The 16,450-nt window shown below is 42.7% G+C and overlaps 2 protein-coding genes and 1 long non-coding RNA gene across 8 annotated transcripts in view; 1 reads left to right on the top strand and 2 right to left on the bottom strand.

Annotated features, from left to right (window-relative positions):
• Positions 1-904: 904 nt before the first annotated feature.
• On the bottom strand, positions 905-12,856 carry csf1ra (colony stimulating factor 1 receptor, a). 2 transcript variants are annotated; one of them, XM_037779571.1, is made up of 22 exons: positions 12,469-12,856; positions 12,080-12,185; positions 10,325-10,606; positions 9,881-10,168; positions 9,658-9,794; positions 9,411-9,576; positions 9,116-9,317; positions 8,706-8,821; positions 8,505-8,616; positions 8,199-8,398; positions 7,816-7,907; positions 7,562-7,688; positions 7,355-7,459; positions 7,159-7,269; positions 6,859-7,021; positions 6,663-6,748; positions 6,450-6,553; positions 5,366-5,488; positions 5,133-5,244; positions 4,334-4,433; positions 3,120-3,231; positions 905-2,791 (listed from the first exon to the last, which is right to left on the bottom strand). In XM_037779571.1, the coding sequence occupies exons 2-22, from the start codon at positions 12,129-12,131 to the stop codon at positions 2,636-2,638; spliced, it is 2,946 nt and encodes a 981-aa protein (XP_037635499.1). In that variant the 5' UTR covers positions 12,132-12,185; positions 12,469-12,856; the 3' UTR covers positions 905-2,635. The 2 variants fall into 2 exon arrangements, with proteins under 2 accessions (XP_037635499.1, XP_037635501.1); XM_037779573.1 differs by lacking the exon at positions 12,469-12,856 and having other exon boundaries at positions 12,080-12,204.
• On the top strand, positions 6,153-16,265 carry LOC119494065. 2 transcript variants are annotated; one of them, XR_005208093.1, is made up of 4 exons: positions 6,153-6,307; positions 12,022-12,119; positions 15,443-15,627; positions 16,136-16,265. It is a non-coding gene; the product is annotated as an uncharacterized LOC119494065 (long non-coding RNA). The 2 variants fall into 2 exon arrangements; XR_005208094.1 differs by having other exon boundaries at positions 12,022-12,155.
• Positions 14,772-16,450, bottom strand: part of pdgfrb (platelet-derived growth factor receptor, beta polypeptide) — a 28,521-nt gene continuing 26,842 nt past the window's right edge. For 3 of the 4 annotated variants that reach the window (XM_037779559.1, XM_037779561.1, XM_037779562.1), the window contains exon 23: positions 15,470-15,620. In XM_037779559.1, the coding sequence (XP_037635487.1) occupies positions 15,470-15,620 (151 nt within the window). Of the gene's footprint in view, positions 15,621-16,450 lie in introns of all 4 variants that reach the window. The other variant, XM_037779560.1, reaches the window with a different exon arrangement.

The raw sequence follows: 16,450 nt of genomic DNA, 5'->3' as shown, positions 1-16,450 counted from the left end.
AAGTGTTCAATAGGGACACCTGTTGGTCAGAAGACACCACAGCAGCCGCCTATATTGTGTAGATAAGAAAATATTGCAATAGTTGAAACAATAAAGTCCTGAGGACGGATAATTTCTGTGACTTCTAATCCTCTTTTATAACTCTAAACAGACATGTACGCTACTACACACATAACAACGGTGAAGGTTTGCATCCATGTCTTCATCAAAACTACCCGCCAGAATTACCATCATTCTCCTCCCGGTCATGTGGTCTGAAAAGAGGCTTTAAACGTCATCGATGTTATAGATATCCAGAGTGAAAAAAAACAACCAAATTGTGTGAAGAGGTTTTTTTTAAGCTTTGACTTCCTGAATAACCCCTTTTCTTTTTTCTCTTCTGATGTTGGGGTTTTCCCATTACGCAAGGTTGTCAGGCTCGTGGATAGAAGAACTTTGCTCCACTAAGTTTCAAAGAGAAGTACCGTGTCTTTCAATAACATGGCTGTTCTTTGCAGAATCATGTTTTTGCATGCAAAATTAGCTTCAAAATATGATGCAGTGCTATATTACAACATAAAAAAAACATTTTCATAATGAATACTAAGTGTTTTTAAAATACTTAAGTACATTCTGCTGCCAATAACTCTTTGAATTTACTTTAAGTAGTAATTAACTTGAAAAAATTTATATCAGTCTAATAAAGGTTAACAATCAACACAACACAGACATGTTACAGTTAAAACCTTCACTTATTGCATAGCGGTGCAATTGAGCTCATTATTTATGCTTTACAATCCAGAGTTTTAAACCTTAACGAGAAGCTTATTGAGGAGAAACATCCACATAAAGCCTCAGGGGGGTTTGTTTGTGCTGCAACTGAAGGAAAAGAATAGAGGAGGACACTGGCAGAGCAACAAAGACATGAGATTATTATGCTTTACTCAAACTCAGTGATATCTCTCCATAGACAACCGAACAAAGACTGTTATTCAAAATGTACCTCGGAGAGTCTGGCACCCCGTAAAGTGTCCGAAAGTGGTGAACTGTACTTCAAAAAAAAAGAAATATGATTTTAGCTGAAAGCACACAAAGGAGAATAAAGCATTCAGACTTTCCGTAGAGTCTCAGCGGCGGGACGAGTACTTCCCTACAAAAGGTTTCAGAATGTGCAATGTTGACAGATACTGTGGGAAATGTTCCAGAGGAAACGCAGAGTGGACGTCGTCCAACAAAAGAAATAAGAAGTGAGGAGAGAGACGGCAGCACAGTTTCAGTTCAGTGAGGTCCAACAAAAGAAAACATCTGGCACCACATCATAATCTCGTATAAAAACTTTACATTGTGGAGCTTCATTCAAAGCCTTCTGCAGGTTTTCAGTGATTTAATTTGCAGCTTTTGCATTGATTGTCAAACACAAAACATATGACATATTGATGTACTACTATCTACTCTACAACATTCCAGCGAAAATAAAGATACTTCTTGATTTACATCATGAGATATACTGTATATATATACATTATTAGACATCTGACTCGTGTTTCATTCAGATGCATGATTGAAATGCCTGAAGTCACACAGTCTATCTCTCACATAGCTAGCTTATATGTTATTTTAAAACAGTTGGCAGTGTAGGCTGACTGCTACATATAGACATCAGTGAAGCTTACATCATACTAACACTCGTCTAACTCTACAGGAAATAAGAAAGATTAAGTTGTGCCACGCAGAAAAGAATAAAACAAAGTAAAGATTTCACATTGTCAAACATAACACATTGTTCATCTGATCCGTAACGGATCCACACATTGTCCCTGCTCACAGTTCAGTTGTATATTCTGTGCTCCTAAATCACACCGAACACAGCTTCATTAATCAGGTTGAAGTGGAACAATCACATGTTTTGCCACCAACTGACAGCTGCTGTAAGTGTGTCACAAGAAATACAGCTATGACCAAAGCACAGAGAGAGAGGGGGAAAACAACACGGCCATTCTTTGCCTTCCTCCACGCTCGATTTAGCGAGTTAAAAACAGGGAAAAACGCTTGCACTGTTTGGACGTTCAATTACTGTAAAGTAAGGTGATCAGAGAATAAAACCCGACTTGTCTGGAGATCATATAAAGATGGGTAGTCACATAACGTTCTGTGTGATTGTTCATGTGCTGCTTCCTCTGAGGAAACCATACATGCAATAAAACCTGCTGACTAACGTGGCTGAAATCTCTACAAAGACATTCAGTGTCATGGGGGCAGAAATAAAAATAAAATAACAATAAACACAGTGTACAATATATAATTAAGAAGACACACAGAGGCTCCTTTGGATAACAGATTATACCTTAGATACATAATCAGAGAGAGAGAGAGCGATAAAAGAGTCCGTTAGGTACAGCTTTGGATGCTTGTGCAGTTTTGTTGACATGTTTCCTCCTTTCATGTCTGCAGTCGGTGTTAGACGTGGCAATTTCTGGTCATGGTCTGCAAAGAAGCAAGTCACATGCTCGCTGCAGCTGCTTGTCTATCTGGCGGAAAAATAGCTGTGAAAGCAACATCTCTGCGACTGTCTGGTGGTTAGAACGAGCTAAGGGGCTCCAGCTGCTCCCACTTTTTTCCTGATGCTTGTTTGATTTGCTGATTGATCAGGATCCTTTCAACAAAACTGATAGTTGTTGGTCTTCATCAGAGGCTGCTCCTCTTCCTCGTGGTCACAAGACCGGTCACAGGGGCCGTCGCAGCATTTGGGCTTGTCACACACTTCACCCTCCGTGACCTGCTGCTGCTGCTGCTGCACATTCTGGTAGATTAGCTGCAGAGAAGCAGATGGTTCAGGCTTCTTGATCCAACAAAACCAAAATCTCAGCTTCAGCTGAATATTATGGTGAACGAATTTCTTCAATTGCAAACAATATTTTGCACTTTGAAATGAGCGTATCTCGCTTTGGGAACCCAAATAAGATGTTTATCAACAAAAAAAATCCAATTAATTTAATTGAATTGAATTGGTTTCACAGCTCAACCAAATCTGTTGTTGTTTGACGGTGAATTAAATGATAAAGAATGTGGATTTCCTGAGGGCAGTTTGTCGGGAGCCTCACTTGTTTTGTAACATGCATAGTTTTGTCAAAGCTCCTCACCTGTTCCTGCTCAGGTTGGTCCCCGAGTAGTCTTTCTATCATCTGACTGATCTTGCTAAACATCGGACGCTCTGTCGGCTCCAGATTCCAGCACATCTTCATGATCGAGTAGCTGAAACAAGAAGTTAGAAAACAGATTTCAGAGAATAGAAAACACCGATGGCATACATTTAAGGAGGTTATTTTATAACCCAAACTCCATTTTTCCCTTCTCAGACTTTTTGTGGCTTAAAAATCAGGCCGCTGTATCACGCCGATTTGGTGAAAAAAGGAGAGGCTTATGGAGGTGGTGACGCAGTTTGATGAGAGAGACCCGTTCATAAGAACCCCTGCCCCTCCAGTCTCTTTTTTACTGCTGTGAAATAGCAGTTACATGGCCTCCTAGCTTTGAGATCATGTGGCTAACAGGCAGAACTGAGGCCTGACACACAGCAGAACAACAGATGATTAGGCCCTGACTCAGATTCAGTCTCCTCTGTTTCCACAGTTATTCCGGGTGGTGTGACAGCCACGCTAAATCAGCACACACACACAGATGTTAGAGACTGGGGAAAAAACACTCCTTTTATTCTCTCATTTGGGGGCTTATTAAGTTTGGAGTTAAGGCTTGTTATGTTTTGGGGTTAGGAGATAACCCGAAGCGATATGATTCAATTCAGGAATAATGAAAGTACTTCATAAGGTTACCTCATGTGTCAGTTACTTTAGATGTTAGATAGAGCGGAAGACTGGCAAAGGAATAAGGGATCTTTGTTCTGTCCTGATGAACATTTGGAAAGCACCCTACTTGAACTGTTTATTGCTGAAGTCAAACTTGGGATCAACTGCTTTTTAGTGCCGGGACGATTCACCTATCTCCGGCTTCGATACTATCACCATACTCGGGTGTCGATTCAATATTACGATTTAATGCATACACTTCTAGGGACTTTTACTTAAATATCTAATTAAATATTAATTTTCAGCATGCATGTAGTCAGAGATGTTCTGAATAAATCAGTCATTGATAAAGCTTGTTAGGCTACCACCTCTGACTCAGAGAACATTTCACCATCTGATAAAAAGAAGACCATTATTAAAACTCAACTGATAATCAGCTGACAGTTTTAACATTGGCTGGACAAAGTACAGTGTTATTTAAAAGAGGAAGGAGGGGGGGGAGGGAAAGCAGCAGTATGAACCAGACTTCATGTTGCTGAAGGGGTCGAGCTTACATCTCAGCCGGGGCAAAGTTCGGTTGGCACATCTGGTAGCCGCGCTTCATCATCTTGTAGAACCTGGAGTCCACAGCCATGCTGGGGTAGGGGCTCTTTCCTAATGGAGAATAACACACACACAGTAAGGGTTAGCAAGTGAATCATGAAATGACGTGTGTAAATGTATAGTGCAGGGGTCAGCAACCTTTACTATCAAAAGAGACATTTTAGGCAAAGAAAATAAAAATAATAATCTGTCTGGAGCCGCAAATCATTTGATCATTGTGATGAAGGTAACACAGTTTATAGTCTAAGTATATAGTATATAAGTCTAATGCAGTGAGGGCCAAAGAGACAATGTACTACGGAGTATTAGGGCCACATTGAAGGAAAAAACATCTAAGATTTACAGAATAAAGTCATAATATACCGAGAAAAATGATGTAATATTACGAGAAGAGAGTCATAACTTTACAAGAAAAAAATAAAATAACACGTAAAATTACTCCTTTATAATATTACGACTTTTTTTCTCTCGTAAACTTCTGACTTTATTCTCGTAATATTCCGAGTTTTTATCTCGTAAAGTTATGACTTTATTCTCAAAATCTCAGATTTTTTTTTCCCCCCAATGTTGCCCTAATACTCCGTCGTACCATCGACTTACAACAATGATAAATAAAAATGAAAATGTAAACATAAAACAGTTATTCATTTCCATTTTTAAACATCAACAGTGAGCCACTGGAGAGGAGCTAAAGAGCCATGTGGCTCCGGAGCCGCAGGTTGCTGACCCCTGGTATAGGGGTACACTGACCTAAAGAGAAGATCTCCCACAGGAGGATGCCGTAGGACCAGACGTCACTCTGGACGGTGTAGACGCAGTCAAAGATGCTCTCCGGAGCCATCCACTTCACTGGCAGACGGGCCTAGTTCACACACACACACACACACACACACACAATGGGAAAAAGCAAATTTTTGAATATGTAGTCTATAACTTGGTTAGTGTAAATGTTAAAGTAAACGTCAGCTCTGTTGTGCTCTTACATTGCCCTTCACCACGTAGTTGGAGTCATTCATGATGTCACGTGCCAGGCCAAAGTCACAAATCTTGGCCACTCTGTGATCGGTCAAGAGGACATTCCTGGCAGCCACGTCTCTATGAATGCACTGCACACACACACACACACACGCGCACACACACACACACACACACACAAAAAAACATCACTGAACTGTATATCTCAGTGATGAAGAATCAGGATCCATACATTGTCAAACTATGATGATGAGTAAATATGAAGAATGTAATGGGAAATAGCCTCACAAATGAGTTCACACCTCAGGCTGTCATGGTCTGGCACCGTACCAGAGAACATTGGAGTTTTTCCCTTTTTGTTTAGATCTTATGTTTCTCCTTTTAGTCTATTAGTTCTGTGCTTAGTGATTTGGGTTTTCTGTTATATTGTCTGCATTGTAGTGTTTCCTGTTTTATTTGAAATTCACCTGTTGTGTCATGTCTAGTTTTATTTCCTGTCACGGTCCTGAGGTTTTTGTCATAGTTTGTTTCCTGTTTTATTTTGAAAGTTGCTCACCTTTTTGTGTCATGTCTAGTTTTACTTCCTGCCTTTGTTTGTTTGTTTTCCCGCCTTTTTTGATTGTCATTGCCCCGCCCTGATTTTGTTCCACCTGTGTCTAATCCCCCTTGAGTGTATTAAAGCTTGTGTGTTCCCCGTCTGTCTTTGTCACTTCGTTGTCGCTCCTGCCTCGTCCTGCCTCGTCTCCCGTTTAACCCGTCGCTCCTCATGTTTAGTGTCTCCAATGAGAGACTTTTCCTCCGTTTGTTCCATCGGATTGTGAATCTGTCTGTCGGACCAGCTGCTTTTTTTTGTTCCTTGTAAGTTTAGTTTTTGATTAAATCATTGAACTCTGCTTGCTGCCTCGTCCTCCTCCTCATTACCTGCATTTGGGTCCAAACCTGTTTTCCCTGTGAGTACCTGGCACATGCGTCATATTCTATAAACTTTTTCGTGCAAATTTAAATAGATTAAATCTAAATTATCAGTAATGTTTCCTGTTTTAGATGTGTGTTCACTTTGATCGTTTTTATTTAGTGGTAAAAATCACTCACGTTTTTGGCAGCCAGGAAGTCCAGGCCCTGAGCCACTTGAAAGGAAAACCTCAGCAAGTCGTCGATGTCTGGCGGCCAGTCACCCGTCTCCTCGCTCACAGAGTCTGGGGAGGATCAGACGGCAGTAATGTTACAGGGAGTAAGGAGATGCTGCTGCATTATGGATGCATTTGTGTTCATTCAAACTGGGATTGGTGGAGAAAGAGTTTCTACCTGGAGATGATTCCATATTGGGCCCCTGGCTGGCTGGTCTCATCTCTAAGTAACTGCTTGAAGACGTGCTGGAGATCCCGCTGTCACTGTTGGATGGAGAGAAAAACAAGAGAAGAAAGACAGATGTCAGAGATTGAATGTTTTTTTTTTACAAATCCTCCTCCGTCATCATCTGACTACATGTCTGGTGACGTACCTCCTGATGAACTTTCTCTGACTGCTGACGTTCTTGTAGTCATTTGAGTCTTCCGTAACGTCGGGAACGTTCATAACAAAGTTCTCAAACGTCTCTGCCTTCTGACGAAGGAAGTTCAGGAGGTCACCGAGGCTGCAGTACTCCGTGATCACAAGCACCGGTCCTGAGGAGGAGGAGGAGGAGGAGGAGGAGACACACACCATGTTATGCAATCGGTTGCATGCAAATGTGTCATGAACTCAGTGGCTTTCATAAACATGTTTTTACAATATTCAAATTGCATCCAGGCTGCTGTCTGACCTCCGTAGGTGCAGGCTCCCAGTAGATTGACGATGTTCTTGTGGTGTCCCAGGTGGCTCAGGATCTTCAGCTCAGACATCAGAGCTTCCCTCTCATCTGAATGGGCGCTGGCTGCACAAACACAACACAGATCATATTATCACCTTCATCTGATCATGCACATCATGTTTAATCGAAGGTCTTAACGTCGGCTCACCTTTTAACATTTTCACTGCTACACGCAACACTTTGTCTTCCACTCCCAGACCGTAGGCCGTGGCCTCAACCACCTTTCCAAAAGCTCCTGCACCCAGGATCTTCCCTGGTGGGACAGAAAAATACAACGAGAAGATTCAGATTTTCTGATTCTACTCTATTCTATTTTTCGTGCATTTGAGTCGATTCAGGATGACACGGTGCAGACCTAGCCTCAGCTTGTCTCTTGGGAACTCCCACTTCTCGTTGTAAGGCAGCTGAGTGGGGTCAATGAAGGTGTAGTTGTTTCCATCTCTGGCCTCGATGATCTGCCAACGGATCTCATACCGGGGTTTCTGAAGATGAAAACAGGAGCAAATTGTAGTGAAAACCACAACAAAGAAAGCACTGCAGCTAAGTGCTATTGCCCGTGGAAAATGTTGAAACAATATTTTAGACTGCTGTTATGTAAGTACATCTTACCTGCTTATATTTGTATAAGAGAAAAACCAGCAGCACGAGGAGGATCGCCAGAATGCCTGCTGCTCCAGTCAAAGTGGAAGTGAAGAGTTTGTCTGCACAATCAGAGAAACATCAATATGAATTATTAAATTTATACGGACTGACTGTTTGTCATAAAAGCTGATATTCTCTAATGTCATAAGTTGTTAATAAGAGTTATATTATGCAGTTAAATAACAAATAAAAAGGGATCTGCTGACCGTGACAACGCAATTTCATAAACTGGGACATTAGATTTAGCTTGAGCACCATGTGACTGTACAATAGCATATTGAGGAGTGCAGCACTTGTGATCACATCCCTGACAAAGAACAAATGATAATCGAATGATCTGAGAGACTCACCAGAAACCTCCATGGCGAAAGTGTCGCTGCTGACGCCGACGAGGTTGAAGGCCACGCACTCGACCGTCATCCTCCGGCTGGATGGCCCCACGGTGAGGACGCTCTCCACCTCCACGGCCCCGTACTCCTCCCTCTGGACCTCCACGGTGGGAGCCTGGAGAGGGATCGCCAGCTGCAGCCCTGTGGTGTTTTCATTACACCTGCCTCATTGCAAAAAAAATACACAGTCAGACAAAGGCCCCAACTGTTTGAAACGTAAAACACAATACACCAAACTTCTACTGTTCCCTGTACAGTGGTACTCACGTGGGCCGTATCCCAAAACACTGGTACCAGATGATTCTGGGAGCAGGATAGCCGAACGAGGTGCAAGTGAGTGTGGTTATGTTTTCCCATCTCACCACAGCAACAGGTCTCTCTGCCAGGGAGGAGAAAATGAATGTACCTCAGGGAACTTAATCATGCCACAACACCATGAATGTGATTTGTGTTTACGACGTCACTTACGATACATTTGGACTTGGAACGCGATGGATGCATTGGCCAGGTTGCTCCTGGCGTAGAAGGTGTATTGGCCCTGCTCCTGTGCATTCATCCTCTTCAGCTGCAGAGTAGCATGGTATCTAAAAAAAACAACAAAAAAAAGGATCTTTAAACTGAGAAAAAGAGGAATCCGGAGTGACTCATTCTGAATTCAGACAGTTCCGATGTTTCATCGCCGAGTACGTCAACAGATTAAAAAGAGAACACCACTCTTCCCTCTCGACCGACCTGTGCAAATATGACCTTGGAGTTCCGTGTCAAATGCAACCAAAAATGCACCGACAGCATGTTTCAAACCCAGCTTCCCCTTCCTATAATACATTTGTTTTTCTATTTAAACTAACAATCGGAGACCAGCTCTCGTGGTGTCGTACCTGTTGTTGTATCTGATGAGCTTGTGCTCCTGTGTGGATGTGTTGGGAGACGTCGGGGTGTGCCACCTGTGCTCTGTGATGTGGGGGTACGCCTCGATGAGCACGGTGAGCTCCAGATCTTCTCCCTCGTTCACCTCCACTGAAAGACCTTTATGGGCCAGTTTAGGGGAGAGCTGGGGCAGCAGCCTGATGTAGGCCTTGTCTGTTCACAAGAATCAACAACAGTTTGCGTTTAGTGGTTGATAATGCTCCATGCAGGCTTTTTTTAATAGGAGTGATTGTTTCTGTGGCTCACCTACAACCAGCAGGTACGTCGTCGAACTGTTCAGCCCGGCTTCATTGGTGCCGGTGCAGGAAATGTTTCCCGTGTCTGTGAGGTTCACAGCAGGGATGGTCAGGATGCTCTGTATGTCCAGGCGGTTCTCTCCACTGGAGCGAACCCTCTCCTCTATCGTTGGTTTCTGAAGACAAAAAGAGGAAATCAGAGTTGAAATCGTGACGACTATTGAGAAAAACTCCTAAAACGCCTCATGAATACTGACCGACTTGGTGGTGTATTGCCAGGTGACATTGTAATTGAAGTTGGGGTTGTGTGTCGTGCAGCGAATCTTGAGTTCCTCCCCAACGATGCGCACGTATTCTTCTGTCTCCAAGAGGACATACGGAGGGAATCGAAGCTCTGGAGCAAGAAGAGAAAATCATAAATGAGTATCACTACAATGACTCTATATGGGGTGATCATTCCTGACGACCAAGCGGCCTCACTCTGAATGACGTTGATGGAGAAGGCCTTGGAGGTCCTCTCCACTCCGTTGACCTTGGCCGTGCAGACGTAGTCGGCGTTGAAGCCGGGGTGGAGCCTGTGGATGAGAATACCGCGTTGGCGGTAAACTGTGAAGTTCATCCCCGGCGGCACGGAGGTGCCGTTGTCCATACGGAGGCCCAGGTCTGTGGCCGCTGGGTTGGTCAGCAGGCAGGGCAACAGGTAGTCCTCACCTTCCTTCCTCACCACCCGCAGGGACGTGCTGCTGGTCCAGAACAAGCGGTTTGGATCTGATAAAGAAAAACAGATTCATCAGATTATAGAGAATAATGTGAGATCTACACTGGGAGGGAAGTCTAATCACAGACACAGTGTGGACGATGATCCATCCAAGTCAACATTAGGAAGCTCGTCCTACTGTTCTGTTCTCATTTATCCGAGCTCACCTTTAACGTACACATGCACTGAGGAGGTCAGCTGCGGTGACCCAGCAGTGTAAACACACTTGTATGTTCCGGTGAACTCCGCGGAGGGACGTTCCACCCTGAAGGTCCGGACATTCCCGCTGCCCCTAGACACGAAGCGTTTGTGTTTGGCTAGCCTGGTTTTCCAGCTCACGGGCCCGTCACCCTCACACCTCAGATCCAGAAGGGTCCCGGGTCGGACCACCACCTCCGAACCCGCCACCACCACAGAGTTGAACTTGATCACCGGACGCCTCCATTCCGCTGAGAAGGAACAAAGAAAATATAAACTAATGAATGCATTTATTGACTCTTTAGGCACAGTGAGAACAAATGAATCATAGATAGACTTTCAGAGAGTATGTTTGTTCTATTATGTGTTCCACTGTTGATAATCCAGACTTTGTTTCTGTTTTGAGAACCCAGAGTTGTCTCGCCGGCGCCGTGATTCAGATCTATTTTTGAAGTAATTTCATGAATTCAGGAAACACATTGAGGACTCGGATAACATCCCTCGACCGTTCTCACTTCTGCTTTCTTTTTAAATGTCGCTCCGGAGATGTAAGAAACTGTAAATATGAAAAACTCCAAATCTGTAACTGATGTAATTTTTTTTACTTTGGGCCCTCATGTTCAACACCACAAATAAGAGATCATAAGCATGGAAAAAAGGAGTCATATCTTTCGGGAATCTTTGAGGGAGCTCTAAAAGACCCCGACCCTCAGGGAGCGTAGACGGTTTAGTGATGAAGAACAGAGCTCCCTTTGAGGACTGCTTGTTCAGGATTTGGAAAATTGTAGAAGCCCAACTGGACAATTCGTCGCATCTGAGATTGTTTTTGGGGTGTTTGGACGACTTCTGTAAAAAACACCAGAGGGACTGACCTGACTTTCCTCTCATTTCGTGTTCACTCTACACTTTCGGTAAAGGTTATAAAAGTGTCAATTTAGAGGTTTGGACGGTGTGTTATGAAGCTCGAAGCAGAACTGAGATTCCACACTCAGCAATTTTTTTTTTATTCACCACAACACACCAGATAATGTAGAGAACTAGGAATGAAACTAATCAGCACTTTAGCTCTAAACCTCCTGATCATCAGCGTAAACAGTTGCATTTCCTTCAAAGAGTTCATCCAACCGTAAAATGACCCCAATCACACCTCATACAGTAACGCGCCAGAAAGCCAAACTGATTCATTCAGCCATTATTTAAACCAAACAACAGAAGCTTTTATGTGCTCAAATGCAAACACATGAAATTGCAATTTCCAATGCTTGGCGGGTGATATTCATATGTGTTGAACCCAAAATGGAAAAAAAAGCAGAGAAAGAAGGCGTGTGTTAGATCTCAGACGGAGAAGCATGCAGTGTTTCTCAGCTCTCCGCTGCACGGACCACGAGTTTATGCCATGAAATGTGCGAGTTAGAATTAGAGCGTAATACAATAATAGAAGTCATGTTATATAGAGTATGTATTTTTATACATTTCATACACATCAGTTGTGGTGCAGAGAGAGAATATATATCTTGTTGTCATTGTGTTCAAAACATTGATTTAATCCAAACATTTTAGAGCTTTTGACATCCTACATCTTGACTTTACATCTTTCAAATCAACATGAACATGATTAAGAAAAATCACTTCTGTGTGCTTTGTCTGCCTCATTGTTTCATTTCAGATTGTTTAAATCTACAGTAGCTGTTCAAAAAGCAACCAGACAGATTTAGCCGTCTTACCTGAAGCAGCAGAGGCCACGATCCCCAGCAGCAGAGCGAGGTAGGACTGCATCCTGGATCAACTCCTCACCTGCAGGTTTGAATGCTGATGTGCTCTTCTTTGGATCTGTGGCGTTGGGAGAAATTAGTTAAAACCACCTCTGAAGTTGTGTTATCACTCATCCCCCTCATCCACTTCTCTTTTCTGACTGGTCAGAGCAGCCCATAAAAAACTGCATACTCTACATGCAATCTTCTTAAGTATACATTAAAAATCAGGAAACAGCACAAAATACTTTGAGGAAGCGTTTTCATGATTACAATGAAGGGAATCGATGAGTCACTTCAACTTCAAAAATACAGTATTACACATTATGGAAGCATCACTCGTTTATTCCAGAAGTACTCACCTGCTGCAGATGTCTTCAGGTTAACAGAGGAGGGGTATATATGTTTATATATTTATATATAATCACTGGGTTTGATGTTTCCAGCATCCAGAGCTGGCAACATAAGCGTCCCTTCTTCCCTTTCTGTTTGCCTCTGCCCTTCTTCTTCTTCTCCCTTCTGCTTGTTTACAGTCACTGAAGTCACACAGCAAACATGAAATCTCTCAGACAGCAAGTGGTGGAGGGTGGAGGGAACTGTGTGTGTGTGTGTGTGTGTGTGTGCGTGGAGGAGGCGGATCAGCACATCACGCTCAACAAATTAATGAAGCAGTTCCAATTTGCCACAGAAAGGCCCCGATTCTACCGAGATATCTGTTGAGGTGAGACTAATCACCTCCACCACCACTGCCGGACCGTGGCTGCCAGGCTTCTCAAGCTTGGATTTATGGGGAGCGGGAAGGAGAGTCAAAGGGGCTCTTTGAAATCTGACCTAGGAATCAGAAAAAAGGGCACTGAGGGTGTCAATATTTAAGTAATAACATAAGTATGAAAACATTGATGCAGGACTCAGTGTTACTATGATAATACACATTTATTGTCACATTTACAACATATATAAAATGGCACATATAAAAAAATACATTTGTAAACGTTAAGAGGAGCTTTGGTACCATAGCTTGTGATACAGTGATCTTGTGCATAATTGCTACAGAAAAAAACGACATGTTGGTTTTAAACGGTGGACTATTTGTCAATGCTATAGTGTACTGACAGTAGGAAACATTGTGTGAGTGAATGCTATACAACGCAGCAGAAGACTAAAAGCATAATCTTTTTTTACATGTAATATAAATGGCTATTTATCTCCTTGAGTACAGTAGCCCTTCATATCGGCTAAAACGCTCCGTAATCGGCGAGCAACAATAGCTGCGAGGCAAAGATCAGTCAGTCTATATACAAAGGCACTCATGTGTGCAGGCAGTGATACGCTGTGTTTAGTATCTTTTCACTTTGAGACGGTCACCTGTCACCACAGAAACTGATTTACTGTCACATGTTTAAGTCCAAAGTTGAGTCTCAGTTGAACACTAGATCATTATTTTTAGAGTATATTTATAATCTTCTTTTATGAATATCCACATTGTTCTAAATAAAGTGCAAATCTGGCACAGATCTATGAATTAAACCTATACAAAACAAGTATTCAAAATTCACAAAATGACATTTCATATAATTCTCACCAAAAAAAAAAGAAAACAGGAAACGTCTGACTAAATGAAAAGAAAGTATTTGTCGTAGTAAAACAGTGCACGTAGAATCTTTCATGTCCTGGAAATAACATTTTACAAAAATATTATAATACAGCTGTTGGTCGCACTTAAAGAAAAATGCAACATAAAGTTTAAAGGTCTTTTGATAACATTTTTATGTAGACAAATATTTTTTTCTTTTTGGAAAAGTGCCACATAAAAGTATGTCTTTTCCTGAAATAATTATTATGATTGTGTATTAATCATTTTAAAATTAACCCGATCGTCGATCTGGACTTTCGTAGCGGCCAAACGGCGGTACTGCAACTTCCGTGTCCGTCACGTGATGCCATCGGGCCCAAAAAGACTCCCCACAGACTTACATTGGGAAAGAGATGTCTGTCACTCGGCGGATAATTTTTTTTTTTTTAGGTGAATCAACTCCCCAGTACGAACGCTCTAATAGCCCTTATTTAAAAAAAAACAGTTTTTAAAGTTGTAAAACGCACTAATAGCTGAATCCAGAGTTATTTCCCTTCCTCCGTTCATGTGAGTGAGATCCAGACCGAGGCTGGAGCGCCAAACTGTCATGACCCCGCTGGGCCGGGATCCCACCTCAGCCGGCGCGCACCGGCCCTCACTTTCATTGCGCCACGGGGTTTTGCATGTATCCTCTGACTCGCGCACGCGTTAGACTCCTTGGTCCATGTTTCAAGACAGGTCGGGTGGGTTGGATTCATCGCCGCAGACCCCTAGCGCCATTTTCCGTGGGCCGAGCTCCGATCTGGCGGCACGACGCGGTTGGGGCGCACTGAGGACAGTCCGCCACCATCGACAGTCGCACCGGGAGCAGGGGGCCCCGTCCCTGGCGGGGAGAGAGGGTGCAGCGAGCCCTTTGTCCATGGTGCAGCGAGATCCGGGCGGGGAGCGCTGTAAAGCTGCGGCCGCGAGCCACCTTCGCCCCGAGCCTTTCCAAGCCGACCTCGTATGCGGTACTCCCCAGCCTGCCATGTGTCGCTCACACCCTCCAGCTGGCTGTTAACGAGGGTCTTTTGGTACAGAGAAGTACTCGTATCGGTACTCGGTATCGGAGAGTACCCAAATGTAAGTACTTGTACTCGGTCTGAAGAAAAGTGGTATCGGTGCGTCCCTGCTTTTAATACATCCATGGTTAGTGCGGAAAAAAACGGATAAATGTCTGAGATTGATTGGTCAGTGTCTGGCAACGACTTGTTGTGAAGTAAATGCAATGAAACGGGAGGGGGGGGTGGGCTGAATGTTATCAAAAACACCTTTAAGTTCAATTGCTTCCTTTCCATGGCTGATCATGGTTTAGGACATAATGCTATAATGATTCCTGTGAATATTGTTCTTGTTTGGACAGTATATTTCTTTATATCGTCGTGTTGATCATTTTGTGTTATTAAAACTTTTTCTAAAAATCTACGCTGGTTGTGAACAGGGACATTCTGGCTAAATGTGTCTAAGAAAGAAAGCACATATTATCTCTAGAAAATACATCTTTACTTGTCTTTAGAGAGCGAGGAGAGTACCGTATTCATATTATGAAGAGCTTCTATGATAACATCATGCTCATTATTTGTACGCAGTTTAGTGTCAGAGGTACTAAGTTTGATACAAAACTCAAAAGAAGGGCTCCGAGTGCTTAGTGGAAACAGAAAGATTTCCTTCTCAGTCTCCGTTTATGCTACATTCTAGTTTACTTCCCTTTTTTCAACTCCCAGAAAAAAGAGGATGTTTTCTCCGGGCGGCTACAAGAAGCTGTCTTCTACCTCGGGCGTCCCGGAGGAGCCGAGCAGAGCGTCTCTCTCGCTGGTCTCCTCCAGCCTGTCCTCTTCTGGGAGAGTGTCGGCATCGTCCTGCGACATGGAGTCCGTCTCCTCCTCCTCCAGAGCCAGAGAGCTGAGGGGTGGGACGACACAAAACAAAACACAACTTCACATTGTGCACTCGGTCACAGGAGTCTTAGAGAGACACGCACCCGCAGTCTGTGTTTATTCACTTTAATAATAAAGTCTGACATCTTCCCTCAATTTTCACTTCTTCCTTCCAGCAACTGCAAATCACAACTCAAAAAATGAAATCACTTAGAACATTTAAATGCTTTGTAAACTTCAGAGTAACAAAAGTATTTCAGAATTTCATGAGAAATGTTGTGTACTCCCTGTGTACTCATACACGTGTACTAAACTACTGGTTAGAAGACTTTATATAAGCCGGCCGACTAGAGATGAAACTTTGAAAGGCCATAAATAGGGATGCATCTTTTGATCATCATCATCAAATAATTATTTTGATAATCAACTAATTATTGGTCAATCTACTAATTAATTAATTTCTACATCTCTAGCCATAACTGTGCAAGTTTTAAGACAATTATTAGGATGACTGTTGAATAATCCTGTTATTGATTGGAGGGATGCACCGATCCAACATTTCAGTCCCAGTCCAGATACCGACACCGATACAGATACCTGGGCTTTGGGTATCGGCTAATACCGAGTACCGATCCGATACCAGTGTTTAATTAATAAACTGTATACCTCACTGTGTGGAAGTGACTGAAATCATTATTTTATGTGTAAGGAAACATCAGGCTTGACTTAAACTTTATTTTCCTAACTTTGTAAAAACAAAGTGTAACAAATAAATACATAGATATACATTTATTGAGTTGTTATTATTAGAATAATAAATCATGCACCAGCAACTTGGTAACAAAATCTTCAAAA

The sequence above is a fragment of the Sebastes umbrosus genome, chromosome 9 (genome assembly GCF_015220745.1).
Source record: "Sebastes umbrosus isolate fSebUmb1 chromosome 9, fSebUmb1.pri, whole genome shotgun sequence".
NCBI classification, from domain to species: Eukaryota; Metazoa; Chordata; class Actinopteri; order Perciformes; family Sebastidae; genus Sebastes; species Sebastes umbrosus.
This window is presented reverse-complemented; position numbering and strand designations above follow the sequence as displayed.

What these genes read in the sequence shown, in the direction of transcription:
- csf1ra (XM_037779571.1), bottom strand. Translation starts at nt 12,131, where the DNA reads ATGCAGTCCTACCTCGCTCTGCTGCTGGGGATCGTGGCCTCTGCTGCT. An exon ending in ACTACGTGGTGAAGGGCAAT is followed by an intron (nt 5,245 to 5,365) that starts GTAAGAGCACAA and finishes TGTGTGAACTAG; the next exon opens with GCCCGTCTGCCAGTGAAGTG. An exon ending in AACTTTGCCCCGGCTGAGAT is followed by an intron (nt 3,232 to 4,333) that starts GTAAGCTCGACC and finishes TTCTTGTTTCAG; the next exon opens with CTACTCGATCATGAAGATGT.